The sequence below is a fragment of the Ahaetulla prasina genome, chromosome 14 (genome assembly GCF_028640845.1).
Source record: "Ahaetulla prasina isolate Xishuangbanna chromosome 14, ASM2864084v1, whole genome shotgun sequence".
NCBI classification, from domain to species: domain Eukaryota; kingdom Metazoa; phylum Chordata; class Lepidosauria; order Squamata; family Colubridae; genus Ahaetulla; species Ahaetulla prasina.
Window position 1 is genome coordinate 10,056,358 of NC_080552.1, and position 25,321 is coordinate 10,081,678.

The window sequence follows — 25,321 nt, forward strand, 5'->3', positions numbered from 1 at the left end:
TCCAACCTTGGTCCCTTTAAGACTTGTGGACTTCAACTCCCAGAGTTTTGCTGGCTGAGGGACTCTGGGAGTTGAAGTCCACAAGTCTTAAAGGGACAAAGGTTGGAGACCCCTGGACTAGAAGACCTCTAAGGTCCCTTCCAACTTTTCTATTCTATTCTATTCTATTCTATTCTATTCTATTCTATTCTATTCTATTCTATTCTATTCTATTCTATTCTATTCCAGTGAGAAGCAACCTAGAACGAAGGAGAAATTTTCTGGCAGAACAGCTAAAGTACTACATTTACATCACTTTTCTGCGAAACGAACTCTGTGCAAGCCTCCTGTCACATCTTACCATATAATTAAATGGTTCAAACAATGCTCTACAGAGAGGTTTCCTAAGATGCTGTAAATTGTAGATTCTCTTCCATCTGGAAAACCAATTTAAGTCCTGCCAGCTTCTATCAAGGATTTGGCACATTTAAGAGATCTTACATCATCTCAAGTAGGTCCGTTGTTTGAGCCTTTTCTTGGCCTTCTGTTCTGTTTGCATTGGAAATTGAACAAAAAGAAAAATCAATATTGCGAAATGGTGCTTGTAATCGGAATTGCCCAAATCTGAGAGGACTTATTCAAAGCCTGCTCTTTAAGGCACAGCTTTGTTAGAATAGAATAGAATTCTTTATTGGCCAAGTGTGATCGGACACACAAGGAATCTGTCTCTGGTGGGTAAGTTCTTAGCATACATACAAGCAATCAAGGGATAAATCACGATCATAAAATACAAATGTTATAAATCATAGATACAACCAGGGGTCAGGTGGTTCAGACCAGTTTGGGTGAACCGGATGCAAATTTTACATCTGGTTCGCCAAACCAGTAGTTGCAAGGCTGGCCCCACCCACCCCTCCCCTCCCCTCCCCTCCCCTCCCCGGAGTTTCCACATGGCCCATTTTGGATGCCACATAAGTGCAGCGAGTGTTTGGAGTGTTTGGAGTGTTTGGAGGCTCTGAGAGAGCGATAAACGGGCCTCCCTGAAGTTCTGGAAGTCCAGAAACGAGCCCATTTGTAGCCTCCAGAGGCCTCCAGAGCCCAGGGAAGGCCATTTTCGCCCTCCTGGAGGCCCAAGAAAAGCCTCCAGAGCTTGGGGAGGGTGAAAACGCCCCGCCCCCGTGATGTAGGAGGCTGAATAGGTCACGCCCACCATGGCCATGCCCACTGAGCAACTGGGCAGAGAACCGGTTGCTAAAATTTTTGAATCCCACCCCTGCATACATTCAGTGGAAGTCATAGGATACTAAATCATCAACGTAAATCATAATAGGATACTAAATAAAAGCTAAATCAATCATGAGATACAAACCACAAAGTTATAGTCGTAAGAAGCGAAGGAAATAGGTAAAAGGGAAGATTTATTTATTTTATTTTATTTTATTATTTTATTTATTTGTCACAACAGTATATATAAGCAAAAGCATGAAATAACTATATGGTATATAAGCATATATATAAGCATAAGTATAAAATAACTACACGAATTGGATACAACCAAAGGGGAACATTAGGACAGGAACTGTAGGCACATTGGTGCTCTTATGCACGCCCCTTACAGACCTAGTAGGAATGGGGTGAGGTCAGTAGTAGATTGTCTTTGGTTAAAGACTTATTCTACTTCTATTCTACTTCCCGCTTATGGCTACATCCATGTTGCTTGTATCTTTACAACTTATATTGTTTTTATTGTTTCCTAGTATGATTCGATTGCTTATTAGTATCCTATGACTATCACTAAGTGTTGTATCTTAAGATTCTTTATATTTATTTATTTATTTATTTATTTGTCAGTCATATATAACAGGTAAAAGTATAAACGTAATTTGGATACATGAAAAGAGTAAGTAAAAAGGAATATTAGGACAGGGACGGTAGGCACGTTGGTGCTCTTATGCACGCCCCTTACAGACCTCTTAGGAATGGGGTGAGGTCAACAGTAGACAGTTTAAGCTTAAAGTTTTGGGGGTTTGGGGAAGAAGCCACACAGTCAGGTAGTGCATTCCAGGCATTGACCACTCTTGACGAAGAGCAGTTCTTAAGGTTTTCCCCACGCGAGCCTTGTAGTTCCCCCCGCTGGCCACAAGAGGGCAAAACCCAAACCGTTCATGCTTTCTTTTCCTTCGCTCGGGAAGGACGCGGGTCCCTGAGCCTCACGTGACCGCCGATCATGTGACCCGCCTTTCGGTTTAATATGGCGGCCCCCATGAACTGCCTGTCACACGTCCCAGGCAGGGGGCTGGCAGGTTTTGCCCTGGCCGCGGTTTTCGGGGGGCTGTTTCACTGCTTTTGGGGCGTTCACGGCAGTGCGGGAGCCTGGTAAGGAGGCCGATCCAGGGGGAGGGGAAGGGGGTGGCCTACCTAGCAGGGATGGCGGGAGTTGTTCCTCTTCCGCCTTATGCTAATTGCATTTAAATGCATTTAAATGTCGCCTTTCGAGCTAAGCCCTGTTCTGTATTTCTAGAAAGTATATATATATTCTATTCTATTCTATGTATGTATGTATGTATATGTGTGTATGTGTGTGTGTATGTATATATATATATATATATATATATTATTTATCACATTTATTTATATATGTATATATATATATATTTATTTATATATATAGGACTTTGGTTGTACGGTTTTCTCCGTGTAAAATTGGAAGTAAAATTGGAAGTACAAACACCCGTGAAAACCTCAGAAAACAAATATATATATATATATATATATATATATATATATATATATATATATATATATATATATATATATATATATATATATATATATATATATATATATATATATATATATATATATATATATATATATATATATATATATATATATATATATATATATATATATATATATACATATATATATATATATATATATATGTATACATATATACATATACATATATACATATATACATATATACATACATACATACATACATAGAATAGAATAGAATAGAATAGAATTTTACTGGCCAAGTGTGATTGGACACACAAGGAATTTGTCTTGGTGCATATGCTCTCAGTGTACATAAAAGAAAAGATACGTTCATCAAGGTACAACATTTACAACACAATTGATGGTCAATATATCAATATAAATCATAAGGATTGCCAGCAACAAGTTATAGTCATACAGTCATAAGTGGAAAGAGATTGGTGATGGGAACTATGAAACGATTAATAGTAGTGCAGATTCAGTAAATAGTCTGACAGTGTTGAGGGAATTATTTGTTTAGCAGAGTGATGGCCTTCGGGAAAAAACTGTTCTTGTGTCTAGTTGTTCTGGTGTGCAGTGATCTATAGCGTTGTTTTGAGGGTAGGGGTTGAAACAGTTTATGTGATGTGAGGGGTCTGTAAATATTTTCACGGCCCTCTTCTTGATTCGTGCAGTATACAGGTCCTCAGTGGAAGGCAGGTTGGTAGCAATTATTTTTTCTGCAGTTCTAATTATCCTCTGAAGTCTGTGTTTTTCTTGTTGGGTTGCAGAACCGAACCAGACAGTTATAGAGGTGCAAATGACAGACTCAAAAATTCCTCTGTAGAATTGGATCAGCAGCACATACATACATACATACATACATACTATATATATAAAATCTGTCTACTATTGACCTCACCCCATTCCTAAGAGGTCTGTAAGGGGTGTTGCATAAGAGCACAAACGTGCCTACCGTTCCTGTCCTACGGTTTCCTTTCATTATATCCAATTAATGTAATTGTTGCATACTTATGCTTATATATATGATTATAGATTATATAGTTACTTTCATGCTTATGCTTGTGTATACTGTTGTGACAAAATAAATACATTAAAAAAATATTTTTAAAAAACACAAATCTTTGCAGGAGCCTGGTAAGGAGGCCGATCCAGGGGGAGGGGAAGGGGGTGGCCTACCTAGCAGGGATGGCGGGAGTTGTTCCTCTTCCGCCTTATGCTAATTGCATTTAAATGCAATTAGCATTTAAATGTCGCCTTTCGAGCTAAGCCCTGTTCTGTATTTCTAGAAAGTATATATATATTCTATTCTATTCTATGTATGTATGTATGTATATGTGTGTATGTGTGTGTGTATGTATATATATATATATATATATATATATTATTTATCACATTTATTTATATATGTATATATATATATATATTTATTTATATATATAGGTCTTTGGTTGTTCGGGTTTTCTCCCGTGTAAAATTGGAAGTAAAATTGGAAGTACAAACACCCGTGAAAACCTCAGAAAACAAATATATATATATATATACATACATAGAATACATACATACATACATAGAATACATACATACATACATACATACATAGAATAGAATAGAATAGAATTTTATTGGCCAAGTGTGATTGGACACACAAGGAATTTGTCTTGGTGCATATGCTCTCAGTGTACATAAAAGAAAAGATACGTTCATCAAGGTACAACATTTACAACACAATTGATGGTCAATATATCAATATAAATCATAAGGATTGCCAGCAACAAGTTATAGTCATACAGTCATAAGTGGAAAGAGATTGGTGATGGGAACTATGAAACGATTAATAGTAGTGCAGATTCAGTAAATAGTCTGACAGTGTTGAGGGAATTATTTGTTTAGCAGAGTGATGGCCTTCGGGAAAAAACTGTTCTTGTGTCTAGTTGTTCTGGTGTGCAGTGATCTATAGCGTTGTTTTGAGGGTAGGGGTTGAAACAGTTTATGTGATGTGAGGGGTCTGTAAATATTTTCACGGCCCTCTTCTTGATTCGTGCAGTATACAGGTCCTCAGTGGAAGGCAGGTTGGTAGCAATTATTTTTTCTGCAGTTCTAATTATCCTCTGAAGTCTGTGTTTTTCTTGTTGGGTTGCAGAACCGAACCAGACAGTTATAGAGGTGCAAATGACAGACTCAAAAATTCCTCTGTAGAATTGGATCAGCAGCACATACATACATACATACATACATGCTATATATATAAAATCTGTCTACTATTGACCTCACCCCATTCCTAAGAGGTCTGTAAGGGGTGTTGCATAAGAGCATAAACGTGCCTACCGTTCCTGTCCTACGGTTTCCTTTCATTATATCCAATTAATGTAATTGTTGCATACTTATGCTTATATATATGATTATAGATTATATAGTTACTTTCATGCTTATGCTTGTGTATACTGTTGTGACAAAATAAATACATTAAAAAAATATTTTTAAAAAACACAAATCTTTGCAGGGAGCCAATTTTCCCCTCTGCAGAGAAAACGCTTGAGCTACGTAGTTATTTTAAAACTGGTTTTCCTGGGCTCTGTGTGGGTGTATAATATATGTTGTAATAATTGCACGTTATTACATAATAATACATATTAATAATACACATGGGGTGTAAGATGTGGCTCCGTGATTATAAAGTTTGATCGCTGTCTGTTTTTGATATATTTTGTTCATTATTCATTTTATAGCCTGCCTTTGTTTTGTGGTTATTCTATGACAGTATAGATCAGCCGTCACCAACTGGTGGTCGGTGAGAAAATTTTGGTGGTCTGCAGAAAAATTACTTGCATTTTTAATATTGCACTAGATCAGGGGTCCCAAACCCTGGGACGGATACATGCAATGAACGTTTGTGTTGCTGCAGAGAGTGTCCCCATTCGAGGTCTTTTTGTGCAAGTTGGAGGGGGGGAGAAATTCCAACTTGGGGTCTGCTTTGGCCTCCTGGTGAGGGGCTTTGGGCGAAGGCTGGAGGGAAGCACCGCTGGTGGCGAAGAGCTGGACGACCTTGTTCCAGTGGGACTGCATCCTGGCCTGGAACTGGCTGACCATTTCAGCCCACTGAGCCTCCAGGCACCAGTATCTGGGCTTGCACTCCCACAGGTCTTCCCTCTGCTTGGAAAGCCTATGCTCGTAGTCCTCAGTGAGGTGCTTCCGCTGAGCCTCCTTCTCAGTCAGATCCAATCTGAACTGAGCTGTTTTGCCAACTCTTTCTCACAGTAGCTGCTTAGCTCCAACAACTACTTCCTGTTGGGGCCTTAGGAGCCCGGTTGGGGAGGCGAGGAGTTGGTCACGCCCACCCAGTCACATGACCACCTAGCCACACCCACCCAGCCGGTCATTAGACAGATCATGTTAGTGGTCCATGGGATTTAAAATTATGAACTTAGTGGTCTCTGAGGTCCGAAAGGTTGGTGACCCCTAGTACAGATGATTCTCAGTGGGGCTGAGAGAGGAACGGGCCCAAAGTTCTCCAGCTAGTTTTCATACCTCCTAAGGGAGGACTTGCTGTTTCTTGGATTCTTAGTCCAGAACTTTAATCACTGCACAAAACTGGTTTTCTACAACAGTGGCGAATAGAACAGTTAAAAAGATGGGGTTTTAGTTCGGAGGGTGAAAAGGAAGACAATTCAAAAACTTTTTATTATGCTTTAGTTGCTATAGGTCAGGGGTGTCCAAACTTGGTCCCTTTAAGACTTGTGGACTTCAACTCCCAGAGTCCCTCAGCCAGCAAAGCTGGCTGAGGAACTCTGGGAGTTGAAGTCCACAAGTCTTAAAGGGACCAAGTTTGGACACCCCTGCTATAGGTAGTCCTTGATTTATAACCTTTTTATTTAGTGGACTGTTTGAAATTACAGTGTCACTGAAAAAAAGTTGATTTATGACTAGTCCTCATACTTAATGACCATCGCAGCATCCCCATGGTCATGTGATCAAAAGTAGGACACTTGACAACCGGCATGTATTTATGATGGTTGCAGGGTCCCAGGGCCACGTAATTACCTTTGGCAACAAGCCAAGTCAATGGGGAAGCCAGATTCACCAAACAACAACGTTAGTAGTTTTACAACTATTACTGACTTAGGAACTGCAGCGATTCACTTAACAGCTGTGGCAAGAAAATTTGTAAATTGGGGCAAGCGATTCACTTAACAAGTGTCTCACTTAGCAACAGAACTTTTGGGCTCGATTGTAGCCGTAGGTCCACAATTGTGCTACCTGTACACGCATGGAGACAACATCAGATAACCCAAAGGCAGAGGTGGATTACAGCAGGTTCTGAACAGTTCTGGAGAACCGGTAGCGGAAATTTTGAGTAGTTCAGAGAACCGGTAGTAAACATGCTGACTGGCCCCGCCCCCATCTATTCTCTCCCTCCCGAGTCCCAATTGATTAGTAGAAAATGGGGATTTTGTAGTATCTGTCAGGCTGCCTCTGATTATATTTAGGAAAGAATACACCTTGACTTATTTTATTTATTTATTTATTTATTTGTTCACAGCCAATAAAAAACACAATACATAGAATACAAATTAAAAACTATATAAAAAACTGATTCAATAACTTCATTTGCAAATAAAGAAAAGTACTTTTACTAAATACATCATGACTGCAGCAGTATAAAGTTGAATCTGAGACAAAATATGGCTAACATTCCATATCCCATTGTTAGTCCCTCCTCCCCCCAAGAGGTCAGCAGGTTTGGTCCAATGCCAGCTCCTTCTCGGCCCCCGTGGTAATCTTCTTCCGCAGGTCTCTGGCTGTAAATCATCTCAGGAATGCAATGTCCGTTGAAAGCGCGCACTCTAACATTCCTGTTGAATTCAAACTATGTCAGACGACACTCTTAAAGGGCCCTCTCTACTTAAACTGAGCTATTTACATTACACATAAAACCCCATGCAATCTAACTACTGAATATAAAGAGTACAAAAGGATGTGAGGATTGGAGTGGAGGCTGACAGTATCCTTCCCCTGCCACTCCTACCAAGCCATGCCACGCCCACCAAGCCACACCCACAGAACTGGTAGTAAAAAAAGTTTTGAAACCCACCACTGCAAAGGTGCTTTTTCAAGAGGCAACTGGACTTCCTTGTTTTTCTTTGAAGACGTTTCACTTCTCATCCAAGAAGCTTCTTCAGCTGATTATGACATTATGCGAAATGAAAACAAGAAAAACAAGAAAATCCAGTTTCCTTTTGAAAAAGCCCCTGTGGGACAACTATGACCTGGATGGCTGAGAATCTCCATAGACAACATCAGATTTTCACTCGTTTTCTTCTGCCTGAATTCGCCCTGTTGCTTTTCAACTTTCAGGAATTCGTTGAACGATGACCTCTTGCTGCCGTATCTTCCTCCCCAGCATGGCCCGCGGCACCACCATCGCTACATCCGAGACTGCCAGGCTCTCCTGCATGGCAACGCGACGCATGAAACCTGGCCCAGCGACAACAGCAGTGCTTTCCCTCTGGCTATTACATATACATTCGTTTCGGACTTCCCACCGCACCATCCAAATCGTCGCCAGGTGTACGGCCACTTGACTATTGTGCGAGACCCCCTGAGGACTTTTTCTGTCCTAGAGCCCGGAGGACCGGGGGGCTGCCAGCTCCACCGCAGAGCTACTGTGGAAGAGACAGTGAGCCAAAGTCAGTGCCTTGTGGCCCAGAATGGGGGCTATTTCGATACAAAGACTGGAGCATGTTTAGGGAACGTCGTCAGCAATGGGCAGTTGGTACAGTCCTCTGGAGTGCAGAATGCTCAGTTTGGTATCCGGAAAGATGGCACTTTAGTCTTTGGGTAAGTGTTGGCATGCTCTTTTTTTTTTTAAGTACTGCAACTCCTTGTTTAGTGACCACAATTGAGACTGGAAGCGTCGCGGCGAGACAGTCAGGGAATAGCGAACTCCTACGAGCTTCGCGGAATCCCGGGCTAACGAACCGATGTCGAGTGGTCTTCGGACCAGATCCATCCTGTAGGGATGGGGAAGAGAGAGAGGCATCTCAGAAGACCAAGAGGAACCAGCAAGTTCCTCGGAAGTTGGAGAAAACTCTTTGACTCGGCAACGGGAGAGGTGGCCATAGTGGCCATCATTAAGCTGGGGCAACCGGACCAAGATTTTGAGCAGGAGCGGTGATTTGGATGGAATATTGAAGCCGGGTGAGTGAATACCAACTCACAAGAAAAAGAAACTAATTTTAATTTGGTAAAAGGTGTCCCGGTTAAATTGAGTGAGGAACGTGAATACAGCAAATAGAAACAGAAATACTAACTCTAAAGCCTGAAAGGGAATTTGGCTTTTTGGAATTTAATTTGTGATACCCAAAATAGAAAGAAGAAAAAAACAACAACCCTTAAATAGATTTGGAGAGTCTTGAAAACTTTCAGAACAACTTTTAGATTATAAAAGGAAGAGTCGGGGGAATTATAACTAAAACCTGGTGAAACTTCTCTTGACTTTCCCCTTTCCCCGTTAAATTCGATTTGGATTGGATTTTGAAAGGCATAGATTTGGACACGGACTTTAAATTGAACTTTTGGAGGAAAAAAAAAAAAGAAGGAAGAGGAGAAGTAAAATGTGGTTTTAAAAAACAAAATGGATACTTTTGAGACTGGCATCCGGATTCTAAAGTGAAGCAGTTGTTAAGTGAAACTCTGTGCTGATGATTTGTTACTTTTTCATCCTTGACTTACAACTGGCCTTTTTTTATGACTGTTTGGCATTTCAGTGGCACTTGGATGGGTTCTTTATGATCCGTCTTTTACGATGGCTTTTGGTCTTTGTAAAATACTGTCACTCCTCACCCGCCTACTCCCAAATCACTTGACTGCATTTCAGACACTTGGCAAGTGAGTCGCTTTTTAAAGTTGCTTTTACAACTACTCACTGCAACCTGCAATTACCTAACTATAATAATAATAATAATAACAGAGTTGGAAGGGACCTTGGAGGTCTTCTAGTCCAACCCCCTGCCCAGGCAGGAAACCCTACACCACTTCAGACAAATGGTTATCCAACATCTTCTTAAAAAATTCCAGTGTTGGAGCATTCACAACTTCTGCAGGCAAGTTGTTTCACTGATTAATTGTTCTCACTGCTAGGAAATTTGTCCTTTATTCTAGGTTGCTTCTCTCCTTGATGAGTTTCCACCCATTGCTTCTTGTCCTGCCTTCAGGTGCTTTGGAGAATAGTTTGACTCCCTCTTCTTTGTGGCAGCCCCTGAGATATTGGAACACAGCTATCATGTCTCCCCTAGTCCTTCTTTTCATTAAACTAGACACACCCAGTTCCTGCAGCCGTTCTTCATATGTTTTAGCCTCCAGGCCCCTAATCATCTTTGTTGCTCTTCTCTGCAACATGCACATTTTTTTTTTGCCAGTTTGTGGCGTTTGAGGGGAGGGAGGGCTGGTTTCTGGAAGAATGGGTTTGCTTTAATGACCATGTGTTTTACTTAATAACCACAGTGATTTAACGTCCGCTGTCAAAAATGGTCTTCATCGTACGGGGTGCCTCAACTTACAGCTGGATTTCTACTTCCAGTTGTGTCGTGTCCCACTCCTCTGACGGCCGGGTCTGGGAAGTCTGTATCAAGCATGGCCACGAAGCCTCTGCAGCTTTGCCAAATTCCTGTCAGAGTTCTCAGGGCAGGCAGGAATCCAAGATGTGACTTCAGCAACCAGATGAGACTTTGCCTGACTCAAGGAATCCTTGAAGCAGATCCTTTATATAGGCCATGGGGTGTGGCTCCATGACTCAGCACTTATCCAGGCCTGCCCCTCCCTTCCTTTTGCTGACATCGCCTCTCCATTCTCCGGAAGCGGGGATCTGTCCACTGTGTCTTTTCTCCTGCTCAGCTGCCGGCAATTCTAGCTCGTGGCTGGCTTCGTGCTCACACGCTGTAGGAGGGAGGTTTGTTTGCTCAGTCTGTCTGGGCATGGTGCCAGGGCTGGGGGTTGGAGGCATGCCAGGCCATTCCTCTTCACTATCAGTCTCTGGCTCAGATAGCAGGAGATGGGAGGGGCCCAGCTGAGGAGAGGAGGGCGGGCGAGGCACAACAAGTTGTGATCATAAAGAGTAAATCTGTAGTAATCGGTAATAGTCGCTAACGAAGCCGTCACTAAAACCAGGACTGTCGGGAACCGTTTTGGCTTCCCTGCAATTTTTTTAGTCTGGGTTTATTTTTTTTTGCTTGTCTCTTCCAGCTACCTCTCTGAGGAGGAGGTCTTGGCTACAGACAACCCATTTGTGCAGCTTGTCAGCGGAGTGGGTTGGCTTCTGCGAGACGGAGAGGTCTACGTGAATCAAAGCCAGGTGGCAGAATGTGACAAGACTCAGGAAACAGGTACACATGCTGAAGGCACAACCCTCACCCCCCCCCCAACCCCTTGAAGATTCAGGAGAAAGATTCGAAACCAGGAATCCCCAAGCCAGTGGTGAAATGTAAAATTTGTTACTGCCGGTTCTGTGGGCGTGGCTTGGGGGGGTAATGGAGCTGGGTGGGGGTGGCCAATATTTGTAAAAAAAATGCTTTTGAAAGGCTCCTCTGATGATCCCAGCTGAGTTGCCCGATTGTCGGAGGCTTTTGTTTTCTTTTAAAAGCATTTGTTTTTGCCTTTAAAAGAAAAAAAAAGCTTCTGACGATTAGGCAACTCAGCTGATATCGCCAGAGGACCCTTTTAAAAGCATTTTTTTTGGGTAACCTCTTGGGCCAAAGAGGTTGTAGAAAAAATGGTTTTAAAAGGCTCTGGCGATCCCAGCTGAGCCGCACGATTATCAGAGGCTTTTTTTTTACTTTTAAAAGCATTTTTTCGGCAGAAGAAAAAATGCTTTCAAAAGTAAAAAAAAAAACCTCTGATGATCATGCGGCTCAGCTTGCCATGGGGGGGCAGGGATTTTTGCTACCGGTTCTCCAAACCACCTGCCACCATCGCTACCGGATTAGGTGATCCGGTCGGAACCGGGAGCATTTCACCCCTGGCCCAACCCCTGGCCCATGGACCAGCACCAGTCCACGGCATGCCAGAAACAAGCAAAGCCCCATCCACAGGATGCAGGCAGCACACGAAACCACGTCCTCTCCGGTCCGTGGAAAAACCTCTGTCTACGGAACTGGTTCCTGGTGCCCCAAAAAGTTGTGTGGAGGGGCCATTGCCTAAACCATGGGCGTCCAGCTTTTTGACTTGCCAGAGTTAGGACTGAGTGAAGAGGAATTGTCTTGGGCTGCATATAAAATACATTTAAAAAATCACCTAATGATGATGATGTTATCCATTCAGTCGTGTCCAACTCTTGACAATTCTAGGGGCCAGATGTCTGCACGTCTTCCAATCTTGCGCCGCTTCTTTGAGTTGTTCTATGCCAGTGATGGCGAATCTTTTTGATACCGAGTGCCCAAACCGGAACTCCCGTGCATGTGCGAGCATGTGCATGCAGCGGAGCACCAGGAACCTGAAGACCAGCTGGCTGGCGCACACATGCCTGTTATTTGGCTGTTTTTTCAGGCCATTTTTCTGGCCATTTCCGGGCTGTTTTCTGGGAAAACGCCCCAGAAAATGGCCTGAAAAACTGCCCAAAAAGAGCCCAAAAAACTGTCTGGTTTTTGGCTGTTTTCAAGCCGTTTTCCAGCACTCATGAAGACCAGCTGACCAGCGCTCATGTAACTAGAAGAGCAGCTGGTGACAGTGCATGTGCCCACAGAGAAGGCTTTGTGTGCCACCTCTGGCACGCCTGCCATAGGTTCACCATCACAATTCTATGCTCTGGCTGGGGAACCAGATTTCACACCTCCCAAGTGAGGCTGGGGCGACTCACAAGAAGTCTATCTAGGTGGTCTTGTCCAGGAATCTCCAAACTTGGCAGCTTTGAGACTTGTGGACTCCCAACTCCCAAGAATTTTGGCTGGCTGAGGAATTCCGGGAGTTGAAATCCACAAATCTTAAACTCCAGGGGGCCAAATAGCCAAGCGTGTGAACACAAAGAAGATCATCAGGAAGAGAGAATGCTGATGTTGCTCATTAAGAGACTCTATCCTGCTTCAGGGGATATACAAACCAAATTCCAGGGATACACAAATCAAAGATGCCAGAATTGGAGGTTTTATATTCCTAAAGAATATAAAAGGGATTCGGATTCCCTCTCTTGTTTGTTTCCCTCCTTGCATGTGTCTTGCATGTGTTTGGAACAGCTAACCATTTAAGTTTGATCAAGATTAAATGCTATTTTACTCAAAAAAAAAAAGGTTGCTAAATGTGGAGACCCTGGTAGATTCACAAAATGGCTAGTGGGGTGGACTTGGTGTCAAGGTTCCAGAAAAACCTCTTCTGCATAAAGAAAACTCAGAAGCCATTGTCTTTAAGAGTTCTTTACTAGCATGAGGAAACTGGCACACGATGAGTGAAATTCCAAAACTGAACTTCTGGATTCTTTTCCCAGTTATACAAACCCCAAGAGTCCCACCCCCCTGACCCCTTTGCTGGTCACATGGTCCCACGTTCTCCCAATTCATTCGAATATCTTCTCGCCACTCTTCCTGCAGATGTGAACACCATCCGACCTTGACCGCCTGAAGAATGTTACCATACCCCTCAGCCCCCCTTCTTCCCCTCGGGGGAAAAATGTGGCAGCGTCTGGAAACCTAAAGTCTAGTATGGTTTCCAGGCCTGACACTTGGCCAGTTTTAGAACCATCCTCTTGTGTCTGCGCCCCCCGAGCTGGGCCCCCTGCCAGAAAGTGACTTGGAAAGTGAGGGGGAAGGGCCATCAGGACTTATCTTGGGGAGCATCGGCTTCCCTGGCTCAGTTCCAGGAGCCAGAGGCAGGCCAGGTGGAGGAGATAACGAGGCCTCCGTCCCCTGACTCTTTCCCCCCCCAGGCCACGCCTCCAGACCCGGCTAATGGCAGTCAGGCCTGGCTGGACCCTAGGTTTCGTAAGCAGGAGAGGCGGGAACAACAGAAGCAGGGGTGGGGCAGGCCTAGGAAGTGCTGAGTCATGGAGCCACACCCCACAGGATATAAATCCCACCAGGCCCAAGGTTGACTCAGCCTTCCATCCTTTATAAGGTAGGTAAAATGAGGACCCAGATTGTTGGGGGGGCAATAAGTTGACTTTGTAAATATACAAATAGAATGAGACTATTGCCTTACACACTGTAAGCCACCCTGAGTCTTTGGAGAAGGGCGGGATATAAATGTAAATTTAAAAAAATAAAAATAAATAAAGGCAGCGAGAGCTGCTATGCCTCTTCGTAGCAGACAAATCAACTGCATAACTCAGAGCTGAAGTACTGTTTGTTGACTCATCGGCATCAAGGGAGATAACAGAGACACTTGGCAGACGCTTGCTAGTTTGCTGCCAGAGCTGATAGTGCCGGCTAATTAAGTCATCGCTCGGACGGAGACAAGGGGGGGACAGAACACATCTTTTGTCCAAAGACAATTCGTGATGTTGCTTTTCCTACCCAATTCCCTACAAGATGTTTTTTTTCCTTTGCCACCTGCTTTAGTGTAGTCTTCGTGTTCATTCATTTGAGAAGGTGGCCTGTTTCAGTACATTAGGATACAATAACAACTGGCTGCTAATTTTATTCCCCAAGAATTAATTGCAGCACCTTGGAGCATGGTTGTAAGCCTTGAGCATGAGTTTTCCATTGGGGGAAAAAATGACTTCAGATGGTTAAGAGACCTGGCAAGGAAGATGGTGGTGGGCAGCCCCCCTCCCAATAAAATCAAGTCCAGCCTTCACCATTGCTCCCCAGGGTGACCCCCTCCCCACATCCTCCAGGTTTGCCTGCCTACCAAACATGAGGAGTGGAAGGAAGGAATACAGATAGTCCTTGACGTACAACCATTTGTTTAAAGGCCGTTTGAATGGCACAAATGAACAAACGTGACTTGCAATCGGAACGTGCAATCAATGTTGCAGCACCTCTATAGTCATGTGATCAAAATTTAGGTTGATTGGCAACCGGCATGTACTTAACGATGGTTGCTACGTCCAACAAGCAGTCAAGTCAATGGGAGAAGCTGGTTTCGCTCAGTGCCCACATGTTTTACTTAACAACTGCAAAGGCAAAAAAAGCTTGCCAAACTGGGCGTGACTTATTTAACAACTTCCCTTGCTTAGCAAGGGAAATTCTGGCCCCAATTGTGATTATAAGTTGAGAACTTACCTGTAGTATTTGAGGTTGGTTTAGCTTAGTTTTTCCTCCCTTCTCCACCATTAATATTGTTCTGGATCTGATGTCCTCCGAGAAGTTCGGCTTTAAGAGTTGTAAACCTAATCTTGCGTAGCTTCTTCTCCAGAAACACTACACGACTAACCAGAGCATATAAAACATTTGCTAGACCAATTCTTGAATACAGCTCGCCTGTCTGGAACCCATACCACATTTCGGACATCAATACAATTGAACGTGTCCAGAAATATTTTACAAGAAGAGTTCTCCACTCCTCTGAATACAACAAAATACCTTATGCCACCAGACTTGAAATCCTGGGTTTAGAAAATTTAGAACTACGCCGCCTTTGACATGACCTGAGTTTAACTCATAAAATCATCAATTACAATGTCCTTCCTGTCAAGGACTACTTCAGCTTCAATTGCAACAATACAAGAGCAAACAATAGATTTAAATTTAATGTTAACCGCTCCAATATTGATTGCAGAAAATATGACTTCAGTAACAGAGTTGTTAATACTTGGAATACACTACCTGACTCTGTGGTCTCCTCCCAAAATCCCCAAAGCTCAACCAAAAACTATCTACCATTGACCTCACCCCATTCCTAAGAGGTTTGTAAGGGGCGTGCATAAGAGCACAAGCGTGCCTACTGTTCCTGTCCTATTGTTTCCTTTCATTATATCCAATTAATATAGTTATTACATACTTATGCTTATATATATCCGTATATATTGTATTGTTATCTCATGCTTATGCTTATATATACTGTATGACAAAATAAATAAATAAAAAATAAATAAAATAAAATGGTAGCAGTCCTGCCAAATTGTTGTCACGCAAAGTCATTCCGCAGAAGGGAAGACGCTCGGCTCAAGGCAACCCATCCTCTTTATCTTGGCTGCTTGAAACATCTCTCTTTTCCCTCCCTGGCAGGGACTTTTGACACTTTTGTCAATATGGTGTCTGCCAGGACGGCTGTGGGGCATGACCGCCAAGGACAGCTCGTGTTGTTTCACGCAGATGGGCAGTCGAGCATCAGAGGGTATGTCCCGTGGCTTGGTGAAGCTTTCTTGCAAGGGGAGATGGGAGATCTTTCTGGAGGGGAAGTGTCTTCTGCGTTCCAAATGTTGAGCCCAAGAAAGAGAGGTTGGCGCCGTGTCCTGAGTTGTACCATCGCACTCAGCCAAGTCATGGTCTGTTGACTTAAGTTGCAGTGGGTTTAACCGTCACAATTGAATGGGGAGGGTTGCATAGCAGGCTAAGATCAAACAAAGGAAATTAAGATAGGCCCCTAATTTGAGAAATTTCTAACCTTAGACATTACTATTGACCTCTTAGTTAGTTAGACCATTCTAACCACTGCGGTGGCGCAGTCGTTAGAGTGCAGTACTGCAGGCTACTTCTGCTGACGGCCGGCTGCCTGCAATTTGGCAGTTCGAATCTCACCAGGCTCAAGGTTGACTCAGTTTTCCATCCTTCCGAGGTGGGTAAAATGAGGACCCGGATTGTTGGGGGCAAGAGGCTGACTCTGTAAACTGCTTAAAGAGGGCTGTAAAGCACTGCGAAGCGGTATATAAGGCTAAGTGCTATTGCTGATGTCATTGACTCAGCCTTCCATCCTTCTGAGATGGGTAAAATGAGGACCCAAGATTTTTGGGGGCAAGATGCTGATGCTGTAAACCACTTAGGGAGAGCTGTACAAGCACTGTGAAGCAGGATATAAGTCTAATATTGCTATTGTCAGTTAATTTAGTCTTTGAACTTCAGAATTGTACTCTTTGCTAGGTCTCTTGTGTCCAGAAAAGATATAATAAAATAGTCTTCCAGGTTTCTTACAATGGGCAGTGCAACAGGGCATGGTTGATGGGTATAACTGAGCAAATGCAGTGGTGACTTAGACTGGGACTCTTACATAGCGGGCAGGTTATTGAATCTAGCTTTCGGTTTGAGTCGGAAAGCATCTTCAAAAGCTAGCCTGCCACCATATGAAAAAGATGTGGGGGGGAGGGGGAGAAATTCCTATAGCCTAATTGGCAACTTTTATTAACAGCTTTATTTAAACTGTTTATTAATGTTTATTTTTATTTCACTCTGCATTAGTAAGTCAGGAGAGGCATTGTTTTATGTTCAGGGACAGCTTTCTCGAGACGTCATTGTTAGACCTTGAACTGAGAGGCCAATGATGGAAACATAATTTGATTTGGGGTTTTTTTTTCCCCCCCATGAGAAATTAAAACGATAAGGACAAGTTAAGACTGAATTCGCTAAACGACTCGTTTCTAAAGCCGTTGATTCCCTTCATTGTTTACCATGTTATTTGGGACGTATGAGTATGGCTCCTTTGATTCTGTATGTTTCCCAATTTATTTATTTCTATCCAGCCTTTATTATTTTTATAAATAACTCAAGGCAGATTGCTTTCTATGAATTGTTTAAAAATCGGGTTGTTGACCATAAATAAATAGGGATATGCAGACATAGTTGCGTAGAGGAGCCAGTTTGGTCTAGTGCAGAGGTCTTCGAGTTGAAGTCCACAAGTCTTAAAGCTGCCGAGTTTGAAGACCTCTGGTCTAGTGGTACCAGGCTAGAAAGCAAGGGACAGTGAATTCTAGTTCTGCCTTAGCCATAAAAGCCAGCTGGGCGACTTCGGGCCAATCCCAAGGAGAGGGTGAGCTCTAGTCTCCCCTTAGCGAGATTGGGTGATTTTGAGCCAATCACTGAGAGACACTGAGTCCTAATCCCTCCTTAGCCATGAAAGCTAATCACCAGGAGATGGTGAATTCTAGCCCCATTTTAGGCATGGAAGTTGTCTAAGTGACTTTGAGCCAATCGCCAGGAGACGTAGAGTTCTAGTCCCGCCTTAGCCACGAAAGCCAGCTGGGTGACTTTGAGCCAATCTTTCTCTCTCTCTCTCTCTCAGCCCAACCCATCTCACAGGATTGTTGTTATGGGGAAAATAGGAGGAAAATTGTGTACATTCACTGCCTTGAGTTATTTTTAAAAATAATAAAGGCGGGATATAACATAACATAACATAACATAACATAACATAACATAACATAACATAACATAACATAACATAACATAACATAACATAACATAACAACAGAGTTGGAAGGGACCTTGGAGGCCTTCTAGTCCAACCCCCTGCCCAGGCAGGAAACCCTACACCATCTCAAGTCAGATGGTTATCCAACATTTTCTTAAAAATTTCCAGTGTTGGAGCATTCATAACTTCTGAAGGCAAGTCGTTCCACTTATTAATTGTTCTAACTGTCAGGAAATTTCTCCTTAGTTCTAAGTTGCTTCTTTCTTTGATCAGTTTCCACCCATTGCTTCTTGTTCTACCCTCAGGTGCTTTGGAGAACAGCCCAACTCCCTCTTCTTTGTGGCAGCCCCTGAGATATTGGAACACAGCTATCATGTCTCCCCTAGTCCTTCTTTTTGTTAAACTAGACATACCCAGTTCCTGCAACCGTTCTTCATATGTTTTATCCTCCAGTCCCCTCATCATCTTTGTTGCTCTTCTCTGCACTCTTTCTAGAGTCTCAACATCTTTTTTATAATAAATATAAAATATATAATATTATATATTTATTATAAAAATATAATAAATAATATTTTTTTTGTAGTATGTAAAAAAAAAGGTATGTTTTGTTTGTGGGTAAACAGGAAGCTAGGAGATTCTCTACTAAAATCCCAGCACAGTCAATCTTGACACTGAAAACAGATTTTTGCTCTTTTTTTTAATTCATTCAGATTTGTTTCTAGGCTTTTTCTTGTGCTGTCTCTTGTCCTCCTCAAAGCCAACAAAAATCGACATGGGAATCCTGATAGCTTTGAAGGCTATCAGGATGTTGTGTCTTGCCCGCCCTCAGAGCAGCCGGGGCCTTCTTATCTGCTCCCGAACACGGAGGAATGTATGCCTCCCGGCCCCAGTCCTGGCTCCATGCCCAGACAAACTGCAGAAGAAGGAGCACCTCCCTGCCCCAGCCCTGACTCCATGCCCAGGCAAACGGAGCAGCTAGACCCCTCCCCCTCCTCCACAGCATGTGAGCCTGAGGAGGGTTTATTACCAACAGCTGATTGGAGTGACCCTCGCATCAGAAGACTGGATAGGCGGAGGCAACAGAAGGAAGGGAGGGGCAGGCCTTAATGAGTGCTGAGTCATGGAGCCACACCCCATGGCCTATATAAAGGATCTGCTTTCTGGCAGTCTCTGAGTCAGGCAAAAGTCGAACTTATCTTGCTGAAGTCACTTACTGGTCTCCTGCCTGCTCTGAGGACTTTGCTAGGACTTTGGGCAGAGCTGCAGAGGCAAGCCTGATTCGGATTTCCCTGACCCAGCCGTCAGCGGAGGAGTGGGACACGACACAGGAGCTGTGAATGAGAACATGTCCATTTTAGGAAAGTAGATTATTATATAATCTGGAATAAATGGTATGAATTGCTTGAGTCTAGAAATAAAGGAAAAAAATTAATGGGGAAAAATTAGAATGCACAGAACGTATTAGGAATGTACAATATGTAAATAATAAATATATAAGAATCTAGAAAAGTAAAGCTATTCGTATTAGATAATTTAATGTAAATAAAGAAAAGGGGACAAGACAGAAAATAAAATAACAAATGTGATATGGAGGGAAAGGTATAAAAGTGAAAGAAGACCACTAAGAAACGCTGTTTAGAAATAGGAAATATTTATATGTTATATGTTGTGTGTTTGTCAGATTGTGTATCACATTAAAACAATGAAAAAATTAGAAAAAAAAAGGAAAGTAGAATTATTGAGTGTTGGCTGTCAGGACTCACATCCTCAGAAAGACCAAAATCATTTCCTAATTGGGGTAATATAATATAACGCAACAGCTTTTTTCTCTCATCAAGTTCTTAATAACCATCTGTTTCTTGCAACCACAGCCTGAATCTCTGGGAAATGGCAGAATTCCTGAAGGAGCGTGGTGTTGTGAATGCGATCAATCTGGACGGTGGGGGATCGGCTACTTTCGTTGTCAACGGATCTCTTGCTAGCTACCCTTCGGATCACTGGTAAGCATTTTCTGCTATCATTTTTGGGGAATACTCTGATTCTCTGTTTTGAGTTGCACATTTTTCTCTGACCAAGTAAGACAGTAAGCTTGTGTTCTAACCTAGGCTTCCTTAGAAAGTATAAACCACAATCTTAGTCCCGCAAAAACCTCTTTTATTTATACGACTGTAAATTACTTTCATTTACAGTCCGCAAGGCTTGATAAACAGTCTTTCAGAGGAAGGTTATCAACACCCACCTATCTCACATGTAATGCTGCCAGAGAGCTAATTTCCAGACGCAGGGCAAGGCCAAACATGGCACAGATTCAAAGCAGAATTTTCAAATCTTGAACCGGCCAGATGAACTAATTGCTTCCTGCAAAAGCTCACATCCTGTTCGCTTCTCTTTTATGTCTTACGGGAGGGGCCGATCATCTCCAAGCCTTACTCCCAAGTCGACCCTTTCTTAATTGTTCTTGTTGTCTGGCAGCTCTGCGCATGGACACCCTGGGAACAGGCTCCCACTGTTCTTCTGCCTTGCTGCTGCCAGACTCTGGAGGCTGCACATAACTATCAGATGGCCTTGGCTCCCTCTCTGCCTCCGATGCAGAGCCCTTTCCCCAGCCCCCAGGACTGGCCCACGTTCCTCCCCAACCTCCTCACTGTCCAACTCTGCTCCCAGTTCCCCTGGCCACCGGTGGGCCACAACAGCTTCGCACTTCATGTTAATGGCTGTACAATGGTGGGCAGCCCGAAGAAACAATTTGGTTAGGAATTGTCTGTTTGGCTCTCACCCTTGTTCCCCACAATTTCCAAAAATAATAATTAAATAAAAAACCCTTCCCCTCCCAAGGTGCTCTGCAGTTATTAGTGGCACAGAGTTTGCACTGTGCATTCCTTTTATCGATAAGTTGAAGGTTCAATTGTGGCTTTGTCATCTTTTTCTGCAGTGGCTGTGGGTTTATATTTTTTATGTACGTTTCATTATTTTTAATCTCGTTAGCCACCTAGAGTTATAGATGTGAGTTAGCAATAGCACTTATATACTGCTTCATAGTATTTTACAGCCCTAAGTGGTTTACAGAAACAGCCTCCAACAAACCAGGTCCTCGTTTTACCAACCTCAGAAAGATGGAAGGCCGAGTCAACCTTGATCTGGTCAGGATCAAACTGCTGGCAGTAGGCAGAATTAGCCTGCAATACTGCATTCTAACCACTATGCCACCACGGCTCCCAAATTAGATTGCGGTATAGATGAAATAAATACATCAATAACACACGCATCTGCCACAGGCTGGCCTTGACGATAAGGGGATGTGGCTGTGTTTTTAATTCCATCTGCCCCAAAGGTGCTTTTTCAAGAGGCAACTGGACCTTCTGGGGTTTTTTTTGAAGACGTTTTCCTTCTCATCTGAGAACCTTCTTTCAGGATGAGAGCTGAAGAAGCTTCTTGGATGAGAAGCGAAACGTCTTCAAAGAAAAAACAAGAAAGTCCAGTTTGCCTCTTGAAAAAAAGCCACCTTTGGGACAACCATGAGCTGGAGGACTGAGAATCTCCATCGATCATTCCATCCGCCTTTCTCTCTTCTTTTTTCCCAAGTGTGTTTGACTCTACCTGGCGCTGCCCGCGGAGCATTTCGACCGTCTTGTGCGTGCACGAGGCTGCCTGCCGACCTCAAAACTGCAGCGGGCACGGGCACTGTGTGCGTGGACAATGCCTCTGCCACGGAGCTTTCTGGAGTGGGCCAGCCTGCGATATGCTGGATTGTGGCCCTTCCAACTGCACTCTTCATGGAATGTGCACGGAGGGTAAGAGCTCACCTTTGGAAGGATGCGGGTGCAAACTGGTCTCCCTTTGGGGCTGGGTGAAGAGTACCTTTGCTCATTGCGAATTGGCACCCTTGATTTTGAGGCTAGGTGCAGAACAGAGGTGGTCTTCAGCAGGTTCTGACCAGTTCAGCGGAAATTTTGACTAGTTCGGAGAACCGGTAGTAAAAATTCTGACTGGCCCCGCCCCCATCTATCCTCTGCCTCCCAAGTCCCAGCCGACTGGGAGGAAATGGTGATTTTGCAGTAATCTTCTCCTGGATTGGGGAGGGAATGGGGATTTTGCAGTATCCTTCCCCTGGAGTGGGGAGGGAATGGGGATTTTACAGTATCCTTCCCCTGGAGTGGAGAGGGAATGGGGATTTTACAGTATCCTTCCCCTGGAGTGGGGAGGGAATGGAGATTTTTCAGTATCCTTCCCCTGGAGTGGGGTGGAAATGGAGATTTTACAGTATCCTTCTCCTGGATTGGGGTGGAAATGGGGATTTTACAGTATCCTTCCCCTGGATTGGGGTGGAAATGGGGATTTTACAGTATCCTTCCCCTGGAGTGGGGAGCGAATGGGGATTTTTCAGTATCCTTCCCCTGGAGTGGGGTGGAAATGGGGATTTTACAGTATCCTTCCCCTGGTGTGGGGAGGGAATGGGGATTTTTCAGTATCCTTCCCCTGGAGTGGGGTGGAAATGGAGATTTTACAGTATGCTTCTCCTGGATTGGGGTGGAAATGGGGATTTTACAGTATCCTGCCCTGGAGTGGGAGGCAGATGGGGATTTTCAGTATCCTTCCCCTGGAGTGGGGTGGAAATGGGGATTTTACAGTATCCTTCCCCTGGAGTGGGGAGGGAATGGGGATTTTACAGTATCCTTCCCCTGGAGTGGGGAGGGAATGGAGATTTTACAGTATCCTTCCCCTGGATTGGGGAGGGAATGGGGATTTTGCAGTATCCTTCCCCTGGAGTGGGGAGGGAATGGTGATTTTGCAGTATCCTTCCCCTGGAGTGGGGAGGGAATGGAGATTTTACAGTATCCTTCTCCTGGATTGGGGAGGGAATGGGGATTTTACAGTATCCTTCCCCTGGAGTGGGGAGGGAATGGAGATTTTACAGTATCCTTCCCCTGGAGTGGGGTGGGAATGGGGATTTTACAATATCCTTCCCCTGCCACGCCCACCAAGCCACACCCACCATGCCATGCCTACCAAGCCACGCCCACAGAACCGGTAGTTAAAAAAATTTGAATCCCACCACTGGCACAGAAGTTCTTCTCCCTCTTTAACTGCCTTGGTAAAGCACTGTTGGTAAACAGCTTTGTGCGCATCCATGTCGCTCCTTATTTGCTCATCCTCCACCTGGATCAGATTCTGGTTCTAATCTTTCCCCTTCTCAGATCTTAGTACCCAACTTCATAGTGTCTTACTCTGTCCCTTCCTTTATTGCAGTGGGATGCGTCTGTGATGCTGGTTGGACCGGTGAAAACTGCACCCAAGGTAAATCCTCTTTCTCACTTAACCATCTTGGTGGCCTTGGTTTGTTTCGCCGGGTCAATGTCTCCTCTTTGCTCAGGGCAACAGGAATTAAAAAAAAAAATTGAATTCCATGATACAGAAGGGAACTGAATTAAAAAGGAAACAGCCAACACGGTGGTTGTTAGTTGCGAAGTCGTGTCTGACCTATCGTGACCCCCATGGATGACGTTCCTCCAGGCCTTCCTGTCCTCTACCATCCTCTGGAGCAGGGGTCTCCAACCTTGGCAACTTTAAGACTTGTGGACTTCAACTCCCAGCTTTGCTGGCTGAGGAATTCTGGGAGTTGGAAGTCCACAAGTCTTAAAGTTGCCAAGGTTGGAGACCCCTGCTCTGGAGTCCATTTAAGCTCACACCAACTCATTCAGTGACTCCATCCAGCCACCTCATTCTCTGTCATCCCTTTCTTCTTTTGCCCTCCTTCGTTCCCAGCGTGAGGCCCTTCTCCAGGGAGTCATTCCTTCTCATTAGGGGGCCCAAGGATTTGAGTTTCCTCTTCAGGATCTGGCCTTCTAAAGAGCAGTCAGGGTTGTACATGTTGTAAACATGGCGGTACATTTCTACAACAAGGGTCTCCAACCTTGCGATCTTCAGATTTGTGGATTTCAGCTCCCAGAATTCTTCAGCCAACATGTCTGGCTGAGGAATTCTGGAAGTTGGAAGTCCACAAGTCTTAAAGTTGCCAAGGTTGGAGACCCCTGCTCTAGAGTGTATCCACACCTGAGAACAGGATGTGCAATTTAAGCTTTCGCATTTGGCAAATGACAGAACAGAGCTGGAACAAGGCAGAAGGGTATAACAGGATTGAATGGGGAGCTCCAACTCCTTCCTTCTTGAGTTTGCAAAAAAGACAACTAAGAGAGAGTTGATTCTTTAATATCATGCATAGTATTGACTTCTTTTTTTTTGCTTATCTAATCAAATCTATATATATATAAAAGCCCAAACCACTCACCCCGTAATCATGAAATCTCCAGAAACGTAAAGCCTACAAACTTGAAATTTGCCACATATCTTCCTCTTGGCTTCTAGGTGCTCACTAAGAAAGGATTTTTCGGAATGACCATCAGAGGATTAGTATTTCCTATATTATGATTAACACACACTGATGCTAAGGAGTTCTACTCCCCCTCCCCACCTGAAAAGAAATCTGTTCCAAATGCAAAACACAAGCAGAGGAGAGGAGTTTCACTTTCAGTTTTACTTTCACAGCCGCAAGCAGCTTTACTACAGAACAGTTGAGCTGAGCTAAGCCAAGCCCAGGCTCCTTCCTGTCTCCTTCTTGCTCACACAGCAAAACTGTTTCACTTTCCAAACAGCCCTCTGATGCTAAGGAGTTCTATTCCTCCTCCCCACCTCAAAAGAAATCTTTTTCCAAATGCAAAACACAAGCAGAGGAGAGGAGTTTCACTTTCACAGCAGCAACCAGGGGATAGGATAGGGGAGGCTTCTGTGGGGCAAGGCTGAGGGAGAGAAGGGGAGAGGATAGGCTGATCATAACTACTCAATTTTCAAGCTGCAAGTGTCGATTTATCAAGCCCCATCACACAGTTTCGTAACGAAGCAAGGGTATCCAGCTAGTATTTATATATTTTTAAAGCATGGAATGTAAATCTCTTGTGAGGTAACCCAAGTATTATGTGGCTCCATTTGTACTATAGCTAACTTTAAAATTATTAGGGAATAACACAGGATGGTGAAGCTGCTGTATATAACACAGATCAAACCCCACTCCCATCTAGCATTGATGATGTTACCTAGTTGGGTAATGAGAGCACCAGGATCTCCACAGTTCAACCCTGAGCGACAGAATTTTTCTTCTATCGGATAAGAGAAACTGTCAAGCAAAATGCCAGCCTTAAGCATCACCCTGAATACTTTCCAAATCCTAATGGGGGCTATGTTGTCACTAATGAGTACTATCATTAGTGCCTCCTGGCTTCCCACCCAGAAACCCGAT

General features: G+C 43.7%; 1 protein-coding gene across 2 annotated transcripts in view; it reads left to right on the top strand.

The window, feature by feature from the left end:
• The first annotated feature begins 2,238 nt into the window (after positions 1 to 2,238).
• The window catches only part of NAGPA (N-acetylglucosamine-1-phosphodiester alpha-N-acetylglucosaminidase), a 28,595-nt gene continuing 5,512 nt past the window's right edge, over positions 2,239 to 25,321 (top strand). The window contains exons 1-7 of one of the 2 annotated variants that reach the window (XM_058157086.1): positions 2,239 to 2,355; positions 8,119 to 8,601; positions 11,005 to 11,144; positions 15,915 to 16,023; positions 19,902 to 20,030; positions 21,613 to 21,821; positions 23,278 to 23,325. In XM_058157086.1, the coding sequence (XP_058013069.1) occupies positions 2,243 to 2,355; positions 8,119 to 8,601; positions 11,005 to 11,144; positions 15,915 to 16,023; positions 19,902 to 20,030; positions 21,613 to 21,821; positions 23,278 to 23,325 (1,231 nt within the window). In that variant the 5' untranslated portion in view covers positions 2,239 to 2,242. The remainder of the gene's footprint in view (positions 2,356 to 8,118; positions 8,602 to 11,004; positions 11,145 to 15,914; positions 16,024 to 19,901; positions 20,031 to 21,612; positions 21,822 to 23,277; positions 23,326 to 25,321) is intronic. The other variant, XM_058157087.1, reaches the window with a different exon arrangement.